Here is a 14,196-nt window from a genome sequence, read left to right on the forward strand (position 1 = left end):
TAGGGCAACTGGTAGAGTTTTGGTTATTATTGTTTGGTTAAATGTTGCCACCATCTTCTGGGGCATTCATGTCTTCTTATGATTTAAGTAGATCCCTTTAAAGCTGGAATTGTCCCCTTAAAGAATAAATAATACTCATAAAATAAAATAAACATGTATCAAACTAATCTCATGGTAGTTCTATCAGAGAGCAGCAAAACTAACTATGACATTAAATGGTGTTTTATGCTGAGCACTTTTCAAGTATTTTTCCATCTCCTTCACAATCTGTCCTGTTTCCATTATAAATACATTGTTTCTGTACGCCTCAGAAACCAATAACACTTGAAAATATTTTAAAAACAAAATTGCTAGCTTGGCTTAGGGTAATCAAATTTTACTTGGTCTGTTTTCAAATCTTCCTAGTTATTAATTCAAATATTCCTACCCACTAATTCAAGGTTATATTTAAAAACGTAGGTATTTAAATACTTTAAGTATTTCAAGGTTATATTTAAAAACAGGACAAATTGATGATTACTTGATGTAGAGAATAGAGCCTTAAAACTATAGATAGAAATCTTGTATTTGAAATCCAGATCTGTTTCTCACCAGCTATATAACTTCAATAAATTTCAGTTTCTGCATTTATAGAATGGCAATAAGAAGATTTATTTTACAAGGATCATACCAAGATAATGTGAGATAATTCTAGGTCTTCAATAAGTAGATTTCTTTATTTTTATTTCCCTGCTGATTTCACCTCTTTTTGATTTTGAATGAACTCCAGTGTGGAATCAGGCAACAGAGGATCTATGATTCTAAAGGTTTTGTGTTGAAAAGTGGAGTACCTGATTTTGAGGATAACTCATGGTCTTTCTTCCTCATTCTTCTTGTTCAACAGTCACTTACTGTGTTAACATGCCAGAGGGAAGGCAGTAAAAAAGAGGATACAGGAGATTGCTTATGAAATCTTGCTAAATTGATAAATTAAGGAATAAATAAGTTAAAATCAATCAAAACAGATGGGTTATGTTTTAAGAGATAAATCAATATGGCTAAATTAGAGACTAGTCATGAATCTCTTCAAGTGGGCAGAAATGTGGTAACTGAAAATTAATGAAATCAAGGACACTTTATGGAATAACATTCATATTTTATATTTAGATTAACAGACTATTATAAAATTCTAAGGGACACTGTTGATTATTTTCTAAATGCACCTCCAGTTTCCTGTTAGAGGAAAATGCCTGCATGGTTTTGAGTAGCCTCAACAATAGAGTAACATAATAGTAGTCATTGTTCTACTCATAGACAAAGTTGTGATTTCATTTTTCTCTAAAATACCTACTCTAGTTCTGTTTGCTCCAGCTTCAGAAAGACATAATGAAACTAGAAAAAGGCCAGAAAAAGAAGTCAAATTGGCAGATGAAAGGAAGACTAAAAGCAATAAAATTCTTATGAAAGAGTCACAGAATGTTAGAATTGGAATTATACTTAGACATTATATGAACCAAAATATTCCTGACAAATAATAAATACTTTAGCTATCAAAAAATACTGTATGCTAAGGACTTTCTTGTATTTGAAATCCAGATCCGTTTCTCACCAGCAATATAACTTCAATAAATTTCAGTTTCTGCATTTATAGAATGGCAATAAGAAGATTTATTTTACAAGGGTCATACCAAGATAATGAGAGATAATACTAGGTCTTCAATAAGCAGATTTCTTTCTTTTTATTTCCCTGCTAATTTCTCCTCTTTTTGATTTTGAATGAACTCCAATGTGGAATCAGGCAACAACACCCCCCTTTTTTGTAGCCTACATTTGTCTGATCTATAACCGCAAACAAGTGTATCTCAAATTCATCCACTTCTTTTTATAAACACTGCCATCATCCTGATTCATACTACTGCAGCAGCATCCTAACTGGCTTGTTCCTTCCTACTTATCCTCTCAACCATGTTCTAACCTCCCAATAGAACCAGACTAATCCTAAGACCAAACTTAATCACAGTATTGGCTTACTTAGGATATTTGTTGATTCCCCATTGATTCTAGTATCAAGTAATAACAATTTCCTAAATGACTGGTTCTTGACTCCTCGCTAGTAACATCTCAGATGGCGTTTCTCTTTGTTCATCAAACTCTATCGAAACTAACTTTATTTCAGGTCCACAAATAGCTAACTGCTTTCCCCCTTAAAACTGTCACATGTGAAGATGGCCGCTGCGAACGGGGAACGCTGAAGTGCTGAGCGTGGGGCTCTGAGCAGCGGCTTTAATGGAGATTTCACGCAGCTTGTTAGAGCACCTTTCACCATTAATCGGTAGCGGACCACCTTGCCAAGCAGCAGAAAAAACAAAGAATTTGAAAGAGAGACGTTTTTCTGTGCAGAGCAGCGGGCGCTTTGCGCCCATCTGCTGCCTCTTTCACTTCGCTCCCGGCAGAGAAGCTGAATACGTAATCAGCAGCGGATTGTAAGTACCTGAGACAAGGAAAGCTCAGTACACTCCCTCCTTTTTTTTTTTTTTTTTTTTTTTTTGAATATTTTCTATACAGGGAGAGTTAGTGGAGTGGGATTGTTGGCTGGGCTGTGGTTTCTGGGCCGAAAATCCGCTCCGCGGGAGCCGCCATTTGCTTTCTGCATGCTGTGAAATGGCTCTGTCTACATGGTCCAGCTGCCGCACCTAGAGACTGGAACTGGGCTGCGTGCAGAGTCCTATCCTCCGAAGGCGGGACCACCACCTCGGCCGAGGTCGCTTGTTCCCTGCTGGCCCTTTGGGCAGAGCCTGTTCTGGGGTTGTTCGGCATCCCCCTGCGAGGGGACCCGTGCTCCGGAGGTGGGGGCCGGAGAGCCGCGGGGCAGTCGCTTGGACCCCGGGAGCCAGGCACCTAGCCGAGGAGCGACAGAGGTCCTGGCGGCGCTGCTAAGGCCTCGGACAAGCGCGGCGCCCGAGTGCGGCCCAGAGGTGGAGGTGACGGCAGCAGGGTTTCAGTTCTAGAAAACTGGACTGGAAACAGAAGCAGCAGTTTGTATAATCCCAAGATCTTGCTTATGCCAGGAAACTGTAAGGGTAACATGAATATCATTGAGGTGGTCTAACAAGGCGACAGGCGCGGAGAGATCAAGTCTCTGACCTCTTCAATGGTGAGGACATAGGGAGCTGTAAATTATCTAAAGCCTGCTTGCTCACGATCACTAGGCAAAGTTGAGCTGACGTGGAGCAAGGGCGCACAGCCTGGGCCCCTCTGAAAACACACACTGAGCACGAATCAGCTGCATTCAAGCTCTGGTTCGCTTGCTTCTCTTGTCTCAGCACTAACGATCCCACTGAAATAACTAGTCGGCCCACCTGAACTCACAGAGGTAAAAGCCAACTGAGCACCATAGCCGGACCCAGAGAATCAGGAGGGACGTGGGACCTGCAGCGCAGAACTCCTGGCTGTTGCTTTCACCAGTGCTGACAACAGAGGTCCCTTGCACTAGCTACCAGGGGAGTTGCTACCTGAGGGCAAACAAGTTTGCTGGGGGCCCTCAGTCCCAAGCCATACAAACTTAGGGTCCGAGGGATGCAAACAGAAGGGGTGTGGCCAGACATCCATGAAAACAGAGCTCCCAGGAGCAGCAGACCCAGCGTGTAGCCAGTATTGTGGTGAGTGTCACAGGTGAGCGGGTCCTGGATTGAGGAACCACAAGAGAAGGCCCTAGGCACTCAGGATTGGAGACCCGCACAGTCTGGGAAGAAGAGCTGAGACACAGTGATTGGTTCCCACCTATCAAGAAGAGAAGCGTGGCCCAGTGGGCATAGCTCCACCTACTGGAAGAGAAGTTAATCGAGCTCTATGACTGCATTTATTATTATTATTATTTTTTTAATGATTATTAGTACTTTTTTATTTTACTTTTACTTTTTGTTGTTGATGTAGTTGTTGTTCTTTAACTTGATTATTAATGGTTTCAATTTTTTTAAATTCTTTTTATTCTATTATGGATACTATTATTTTTTAAACTTTAATTTCCATTTTTTATTATCACTATAATTTTTTCTTTGTTTTAAATTTTTATTTTTTATTTTTTCATTTTTTCTTTCTTTCTTTTCACTTTTTTTCTTCTGTCTTTTCAGTTCTTTTCAATTCTCTTACTTCCCCTTTCCTGAATTCTACCTGCTTACTCTCATTCTCTTTAGTGACTTCTTCCCTTCCCTTCTAATATCTCTCCTCCCAAGCATCAAATAAATCTATAAGAGTAAACAGTAACTCAGCAGTCAAACAGAACAAGAAGTAATATGAGCATAAAAAAGCAAGGAAGAAAAGGAGTACAAACAATGAAGGACAGCCTAAATATTCAGGAGGACCTAGAGTCATCAGAAAAATGGCCATATAAAGAACTCAAGGAACACCTTAGACAGATGGAAAGGAACCTTAAAGATCACATTGAAAAGGAATTACATAAACAGATAAAAGAAGAAGTTAAGCATCTTTATCAGGAGATAGAGATTATTAAAAAAAATCAATCAATAATTCTAGAAATGAAGGAAACGATAAACCAAATTAAAAACTCAATCGAGAGTATCACCAACAGAGTGGAGCAAGTAGAAGCCAGAACGTCAGATAATGAAGACAAAATATATCATCTTGAAAGGAGTCTAGCCAACTCAGATAGGCTGGTAAAAAACCACGAGAAAAACATCCAAGAGATTTGGGATAATATAAAAAAACCAAACTTACGAGTCATTGGGATAGAAGAAGGCACAGAGATTAATACCAAGGGAATGAGTAACCTGCTGAATGAAATAATTACAGAAAACTTTCCAGAAATAAAAAAGGAAACAGATATACAAATTGTAGATGCATATAGGACACCGAGCACACAAAATCACAGTAGACCAACGCCAAGACACATTGTTATGAAGATATCCAACATACAGAACAAAGAGAAAATATTAAAAGCTACAAGAGAAAAGAGGCAGGTTACATTTAGGGGTAAACCAATAAGGTTAACAACGGATTTTTCATCACAGACGCTGAAAGCGAGAAGATCCTGGAACAATGTATTTCAAACACTGAAAGACAATGGATGCCAACCAAGAATTCTGTATCCAGCAAAACTAAGCTTCAGGTATGACAATGAAATAAAAATCTTTCAGGATAAACAAAAGCTAAAAGAATTTGTAGCCAGGAAACCAGCATTGCAAAGCATCTTGAGCAAAACATTACATGAGGAAGAAATGAAAAACAATAACCAAAACCATCAGTGGGAAGTGCCTCTATAAAGTCAGAGGGTGGGGGGAAGCTAATCTTGGAGAAACAAACTAAAAGAAGATAAATAATCAAATATGGCTGGAAGTACAAACCATACATCAATAGTAACTCTAAACGTTAATGGCTTAAACTCTCCAATAAAGCGACATTAGGAAGTCAAACAACAACAAGTGCTGGCGAGGATGTGGGGAAAAGGGTACTCTTGTACATTGCTGGTGGGACTGCAAACTAGTGCGGCCAATTTGGAAAGCAGTATGGAGATTCCTGGGAAAGCTGGGAATGAATCCACCATTTGACCCAGCTATTGCTCTTCTCGGACTATTCCCTGAAGACCTTAAAAGAGCTTACTACAGGGATACTGCCACATTGATGTTCATAGCAGCACAATTCACAATTGCTAGACGGTGGAACCAACCCAGATGCCCTTCAATAGATGAATGGATAAAAAAATGTGGCATTTATACACCATGGAATATTACGCAGCACTAAAAAATGACAAAATCATGGAATTTGCAGGGAAATGGATGGCACTAGAGCAGATTATGCTTAGTGAAGCTAGCCAATCCCTAAAAAACAAATACCAAATGTCTTCTTTGATATAATGAGAACAACCAAGAACAGAACAGGGAGGAAGAGCAGGAAGAAAAGATCAACATTAAACAGATACACTAGGTGGGAGGGAAAGGGAGAGAAAAGGGAAATTGCATGGTAATGGAGGGAGACCCTCATTGTTATATAAAATCACGCATAAGAGATTGCGAGGGGAACGGGCAAATAAACAAGGAGAGAAATGAAATACAGTAGATGGGGTAGAGAGAGAAGATGGGAGGGGAGGGGAGGGAGGATAGTAGAAGATAGGAAAGGTAGCAGAATACAACAGTTACTAATAGGGCATTATGTAAAAATGTGGATGTGTAACAGATGTGATTCTGCAATCTGTATTTGGGGTAAAAATGGGAGTTCATAACCAACTTGAATCTAATGTATAAAACATATGTCAAGAGCTTTGTAATGTTTTGAACAACCAATAAAAAACAAACAAACAAACAAACAAAAAAACTGTCACATGTAACTGTAAACACTACCACAAGAATGGCAGATAATCTATCAAATTTTCCCGTGTGACTCCTACTGTGACTCCCACTGTGCCAATTGCTTTATGCATGTTATGTTTAATAAGAAACTCTATGAGGTAGTTATTTTTACCCTTTTTATTCTGAGAAAGTAAATATTTAGAGATCTTAATTAATTTCCTTGAAGGGAGATAAGTGGCAAAAGTAGGAAATATGTTTTATTGTATATACAGTAATGTTCTTTTAAAAATTTTATTTATTTATTTTTGCATTATAATTCTTAATACACCATTATACCATAATTTATCAAATCTCTTATTACATATAAGGTATGTTGACACCAAATTCACATCTTCATACATGTATTTTGTATAATGATGAGGAAGCAATGTTCTTTCTCTCTCTTCTCCCCCTGCTCACTCCCACCATTTATACTATTCTTTATGGTTACAACTCAGTTGTTTTCTCAAAATGGCCTTCTCTCATCTTCTGATCTAAATTTGGCATCCTTGCCATAGTCCCCTTAAACTTCACCTTTATAGAATGTATCACAGTTTATAATTATGTATTTCTTTAGGTGATTATTTAATGTCTGTAAAATTTCCAATTAACTCTGTTTCACAAAGACAGAGATCACAGGTTCAAAATATGCCTAAGTCAATTAGTAAATATTTGCTGAATTAATGATTGAGAAGAGTCATTAAACCTTTCAATAATGAATTTTTGAATCACTGTATGGAATAGCTTATTTGAGCCTTAGAATTTCTATTAAAATATTCTTATCTATATTAAACAAAAAACAGATCCCTTATACAGGCAATCTATTCGTCCTAATTCTGATCTCTTGACCAATACTGAAAAAGTACATCCTTCCTTTTCCTTAAAGTTCTTTAAGTACTTTTATCCTAGACAACTTAGACAGAAAGAAGTGTTAGTGATGGTGAGAAAACTAGATTACTTGTAAAAAATGGGACGCTAGAATGAGGGCAATGGAAGGCGTTTTTTGAAATTACAGACATATTTAGGGGACATTACAATTCTTTACAGAAAATGACTATGATATGCATACAGACATAGAATATAGATGACATTACTGTGTTTGGAATGCTCTATCACAAGTTTGGTTCTAATTAGTGCATATCTAGAAAGAAACAAATAAAACTGGAGGGAATCCAGTTAAGGCAATTTAAATGACTGTAAAAAATATTTTAAAAAGTAAATATTAGTTTAAGCTGGGATATCCCAAAATTACAAGACTGATGTCATGAAGTACAACTGTATCTTCTCATCTCTCTCAAGTATTCTTGGCAAAAAAAACTCTGGACTAGATGAAATGTGTTTATAAGATATGAAAATTAATAAGACTAAATAAAGCTTGGAATTACTGAGACCCAAATATTCTTCAAGCATTATATATTTTTGAATTAACTCAATGTAGGCAGTAATTGAAAAAAATTATCTCACAATCCTGAAGAGAAAGAATCTCAGAGCTGGGAATGTCCTTTGCTCAATAATTTTTGATACACTAGTTTGCATACATTTGCATACATGTAAAGTATATCTCCACATCTATGCCAAATTGTTGTCAACTAATATTAAAATATCACAGCATAATATAATGTGGAAATTTGGATTTTGAGTTTGGTTTAGTTTAAATCTCAGTTCATCAATATTTATTAGTTATGTAATTTTAAACTGGTTTCTCCCTGTGCTATAGTTTCCTCATTTTAAAAATTGGAATAACAAAATATATGTTTTAAAACTGAGAATTAAACAAATACCTAACATGAAACATCACTTAGCATTAGCTGATGGTTGACACATAGCAAATCATCAATAATGTTATTTGCCTTCCAGTGACAAAACCCTATTATCTGCCAGGACAGCCCACCTCCTCTTTGGACAGCATTGGCAATGATTTCCTATACTGTGTGGAACCAGTCCAGCATGTAAAAGTAAATAATACTTAAAGATCTAATATATAAAATGATATTTTAAGAAAAGATGCTCTTCATTAGAATTTTAACTTTGATACACTAGTTTGCATACATTTCCTTATCAATTTGGCACTCAGAAATGCTAGAATTTAAGTTCTTTGATTGACCTCAGAGAAATATAAGGTATAATCTTATTTGATGAGAAATTCTGAATAATATAACTGGTATGAACCCTCCACTGGAATGTCTTTGGTTTTTTTGGCAGTACTAGGGATTGAACCCAGAGCCTTTTACAGGCTACTACTGAGCCTTTAACATATCTTAGCAAAAAGAACAAAAAATTACCCTTCTAATCACTCAGGTAATAGAGTGGCAGTGATCTTCTAAGACAATGCTATGCTTATTTTCATTAATAATGGCTAGAAAATTTTGTTTTTTACTATAAGACCAGAGTTTATGATTGTTTAATTACTTGAACTTACAAAAAAATTTTACAGAACATTTTACTTCTGATATAAGTTGTAAGGTAAGCTGCAGGGAATTTGATTACTAAGTTATCAAATCATATCACTTTCTTTGTGACAATTAGTACACTGTAAATAAATTCACTTATGTTAATTTATCATTTCATATATATTATGTGGGTTCCTATGTTAAGAAAATATTTTAGCTAGCTTACCTCATTATAGAAAAAAAATTAGTTCTAACAAACCTGAATCAAATATAATTTGAAGGCTTATATTGCATAACAATGGGAAGTTAATAATATAAACTATTTGAGAAAAGTAATTGTACTTTCTAGTTCACTACCTCTTGGTTTACCCCACATATTCAAATTAAAAAAATCTTCAAACTAATACTTATTATTTAATAAATGTTTTAATAATAAAAAAAGGACAAAGTAGTTGGGGCCTAATCCCACATGATGGAGATCAGGGCCTACTTTTTCTTCTATTAGACACAGGGTCTCTGGTTGTATTCCTAAGTCCCTGATCCATTTTGAATTTAGTTTTGTGCATGGTGAGAGATAGGGGTTTAATTTCATTTTGTTGTATATGGATTTCCAGTTTTCCCAGAACCATTTGTTGAAGAGGCTATCTTTTCTCTAATGCATGTTTTTGGCACCTTTGTCTAATATAAGATAATTGTAATTTTGTGAGTTAGTGTCTGTGTCCTGTATTCTGTATCCTGGTCTACCAGTCAGTTTTGGTGCCAATACCATGCTGTTTTTTGTTATTATTGCTCTGTAGTATAGTTTAAGGTCTAGTATTGTGATGCCACCTGCTTCACTCTTCCTACTAAGGATTGCTTTAGCTATTCTGGGTCTCTTATTTTTCCTTAATAGGACTCATATAGTGCAAGAATTAAAACCAAGAATCAATAAATGGCATGGACTCAAACTAAAAAGTTTCTTCTCAGCAAAAGAAACAATCTGTGAGGCAAATAGAGAGCCTACATCTTGGGAGCAAATTTTTACTCCCCATACATCAGATACAGCACTAATCTCTAGGGTATACAAAGAACTCAAAAAGCTAAACACCAAAAAAACTAATAACCGAATCAATAAATGGGCCAAGGCATGAACAGACACTTCTCAGAAGAGGATATTCAATCAATCAACAAATATATGAAAAAATGTTCATCACCTCTAGCAATTAGAGCAATGCAAATCAAAACTACTCGAAGATACCATCTCACCCCAGTCAGAATGGCAGGTATTATGAAGACAAACAAGTGTTGGTGAGGATGTGGGGGAAAAGGCACACTCATGCATTGCTGGTAGGACTGCAAATTGGTGCACCCAATATGGAAAGCAGTATGAAGATTCCTTGGAAATCTGGGAATGGAATCACCATTTGACTCAGCTATCCCTCTCCTCAGACTATACCCAAAGGACTTAAAATCTGCATACTACAGGGACACAGCCACATCAATGTTTATATCAGCACAATTCACAATAGCTAAACTATGGAGCCAACCTAGATGCCCTTCAGTGGATGCACGGATAAAAAAATGTAATGGAATTTTACTCAGCAATAAAAGAGAATAAAATCATGGCATTTAGCAGGTAAATGGATGGCACTGGAGAAGATAATGCTAAGTTAAATTAGCCAATCTCAGAAAAACAAATACCAAATGTTTTTCTCTGATATAAGGAGGCTGACTCATAGTGGGGTAGGGAGGGAGAGCATGGGAGGAATAGATGAATTCTAGCTAGGGAAGAGGGGTAGGAGGGTCAGGGAAGGGGCAGGGGATTAGTAAGGATGGTGGAATGTGATAGACATCATTATCCAAAGTACATGTATGAAGACATGAATTGATGTAAACATACTTTATATACAAATAGAGGTAAGAAAAATTGTTATGTGTGATAAGAATTGTGAAGCATTCTGCTGTCATGTATTAAAAATAAATCCAATAAAATTTTTTTAAAATAATAAAGGTAAAAAATGAAATCACTGCAAACAACAAAAAAAAGAACAAAGTAAAATTTAGAATGAAGTTATCAGAACTAAAATTGAATATCAAATATAAGAAACAGAGTTAAGATCATAAATCTAATTTTAGATAAAAATATTGTTGTTTTAATTCATTTCTCTTTTGTATAATAGGCTTTATTTGTCAATAGAAACATTAGAAATGAATTGAAAATTTTAGTAGATGTTACTCTGATTCTTGCTAACATAATTATGGTTAACTGATTATGCTTAGCATGATTCCTAAAAATGATTACAGATAATAAAAATAATGAAAGTAAGCACATAAAACAGCTTACCATTTCACCAATTTTTCCAATATCTCCTTGATCTCCTGTTTCTCCCTAATAAGAATATAAATTTATAAAATGTATTATTTTTCAACAAAATTAGTCATGACTGCTCTTCTGTTTTCATTTTTATGTAATTATCAAAACATACCCTTAAAAAAGGCAAAGGAAATCTGAGTTATTCAAAACTCTGTTACAATATTTCCATGGAATGTGGCTTTACTTCCATTTCCAAACAGTAATAAACTATTAAAAAATATTCATTCAAACAGTAATAAAATATTATCTTAAACTACTTTCTTCTATTCATTACTTTTATTCACTTTAAAAACACTTTATAAACAAAATTTTTTAAAGTAAAATATTTATTTTATTTGTACTCTGTCAAAGGTAGTATGGTAGGCACTGTGAACAATGATATGAGAATAAAATTAAATTCTTGCCCATAGGGTTGCTCTATTTGCTCAAGTAGAAGAGGAAAATTACCACAGATAATTATAGAAGGATTATGTAGAGGCAAGCATCCTGGGAGTTTAAGTTGCAAAAGCTGGCAGCACTGGAGAAGTATTATATATTCCACAATTTTGCCGTCTATAGATCTCTTAAAACCCAAAGTTTTCCAAAACTCATTTGGTGCCAATCTTGACCTATTTGGATAATCTCAAGATCATTTATAGTCTTGATTTATTCCAATGAATCTGAATTCCCTTACACTTCATTGCAGAAATATTAATCTGATTATGTTGCAGTGTCTTACTGCTTGCAGGCAATGTTTGTTAAAACAATATGTGCATCATATTACTTTTCCAAAATCCAACAATTAGTGACTTCAAATAATGAATTATGATACTTTATCAGGGCCCTATCAATACGGAATACTTAAGTGCTGATAAGAAATGGTCATTTTTAGTGGTGAAAAATGGCATGAGCAAAGGTGTAAGTAAATGAAAGGTAGAGGATTAAGTTTAGGGTACCACAAATAGTGAATCTGAGAGAAATGTAGTTTATCACAGAAATGGGATACTAAACATCAATTTCTCTCTAAAAATTATAAGTTACATTATAGTGTAGAGCGGTAAGATGCTAAGATACTGAACACTATAACCCCAGAAGATGTGTGGGTTGTGAATATTTATTTGAAATGGGTTGGTCTGATTGAAATGTATCATAAGTGTAAAATACACATTAGATTGTAAAACCTTTATATCAACAAAGAATACAAAATTATCTCATTGCTAATATTAACAGTGATTACATATTAAAAGGATAATATTTTGTATCTTGGGTTAAATAAAATATATTATTAAAATTAATTTCACCCGCTTGTTTTACTTGATAATGTGGGTCACATCTGTGGTTAACATAATATTTCTATTGAAGAATATTGATTTAATTGACTGAAATATTTATCATGAATAAATTACTTTGAGATAAACTTTCAAAGTCTACACAAATTTTCCCTCCAATTTTTGTGTGCATTTAGGTAAATAGAAAAGAATGAAGCATTTGAAAAAGTTTGAGTAAGTTGTAGTATCTAGCGCTTGACAGAAAGATCATTAGACACCCTGTGTCTACTTTATGGCAGAATAACATATAGATTATTAATTTTTTTGTGTTTTTTTCTTCCTCATCCAGAAGTTGCCCCCCTCAAAATGAACCCTTTGTGTTAGTTATTCTCAGAGGCGGTTTATGTTAATAGGCAGAAAGAAGTTATGTGCAGAACACATAACGTTCATTATTGCTTTAGTTTTCAGAAAGTAAAGCGAGGGAGAGGGAGGGAGAAAAGGATGAGAGAGAGAGAGAGAGAGAGAGAGAGAGAGAGAGAGATAGAGATATTGATTGATTTCCCTAGGACCAGGAAGAAAACAGAGATCTTAGGTTTCTGTGAAAGTTGGTGACCCTTAAACAACTCTCAAGTGGTTCCTCAGGGAGTTCCCAGTAACTAGTTACATGATGCACTGAATCACAACTTCTAGTGACAGATGGGGAATAACAAACATTACAGATTTTTTTCCCATTTCCTGCATAATACAAAAGTATTCTGATGTCATTCTAGGGAGGAATGTGACATCATTAATAAGATTCACTTATTAATTAATGAATGTGATTCATTAATAAGATTCACTTTCTTGCCAGTTTGACTGGATGGCAGCTCACAGTTGGATTCCCTGTGAGCTGTCATTTAACCACAAATCTTATCCTAACATTCTTAATTAAATTGCATATCTATACAATTATGAATATAAATATATATATTCTCAATTGCCCTTTGAACTATTCTTAACATCTTACTGGTTCCCTGTAAGTTGACCTGTACTCATTTCATATTTGTATGAAAGTCAGACTTTTACCTTTTTGAAAATTTTAAAACTGATAATAAAATCAGATCCTTTACCTTTAAGCCTTCTGGTCCTGGTTCACCCACATATCCCTTTCGACCTGGTTTTCCCTATAAGAGAACCGAATGAAAGAAAAAAAAAAAGAGCTATGTTTAGTTATTCTCATTTCTGAAAGTTTTCTAAGGGTTACAAAATATAAACTACTATAAAATGAAATACTTCAAAGCTTATATTTTAGTAAAGATGACATAATTTTTTAAAAAGTCAGTTTTAAAAAATTATGTCATATACACTTATAAAATTATATGTAATTTTAAATAACAACAAATATATGCATATATATAGCAAGTTAGGATGATAGGTGGTGGTAAATAAAATGAAGGACAATAAATCAAGCAAGGAAGGAAATATAGACTATTGTGGGAGTTTTATTGAAATTTTTGATATTTCCAGGGAAGAACACTAATTTACAACACTGATTTTCAGTCTCACTGAAAATGTGGCACCTAAGTCTTTTTTTTTTATTATTGGTTGTTCACAACATTACAAAGCTCTTGGCATATCATATTTCATACATTAGAATCAAGTGGGTTATGAACTCCCATTTTTACCCCAAATACAGATTGCAGAATCACCTCGGTTACTAAGTGAAGTCTTAAAGAAAGGGACAAGTTATGTGGATATCTGAAGGAAGAACACGCAGGTAGAAAAAAAGCATATGCAAAAGTATGTTGGCAGGAGCCAGGGTTGTGGCTCAGTGACAGAGCACTTGCCAAGCATGCATGAGGCACTGGGTTAGATCCTGACACCACATTAAAAATAAACAAAATAAA

The 14,196-nt window shown here is 35.0% G+C and overlaps 1 protein-coding gene across 1 annotated transcript in view; it reads right to left on the reverse strand.

Moving 5' to 3' along the window:
- The window catches only part of Col24a1 (collagen type XXIV alpha 1 chain), a 341,896-nt gene that overhangs the window by 168,701 nt on the left and 158,999 nt on the right, over positions 1-14,196 (reverse strand). The window contains exons 22-23 of the mRNA XM_077791553.1: positions 13,420-13,473; positions 11,034-11,078 (exon numbers count right to left, since the gene is read on the reverse strand). Coding sequence (XP_077647679.1) covers positions 11,034-11,078; positions 13,420-13,473 — 99 coding nt within the window. The remainder of the gene's footprint in view (positions 1-11,033; positions 11,079-13,419; positions 13,474-14,196) is intronic.

This window comes from Urocitellus parryii, chromosome 11, assembly GCF_045843805.1.
Source record: "Urocitellus parryii isolate mUroPar1 chromosome 11, mUroPar1.hap1, whole genome shotgun sequence".
Taxonomy (NCBI): Eukaryota; Metazoa; Chordata; class Mammalia; order Rodentia; family Sciuridae; genus Urocitellus; species Urocitellus parryii.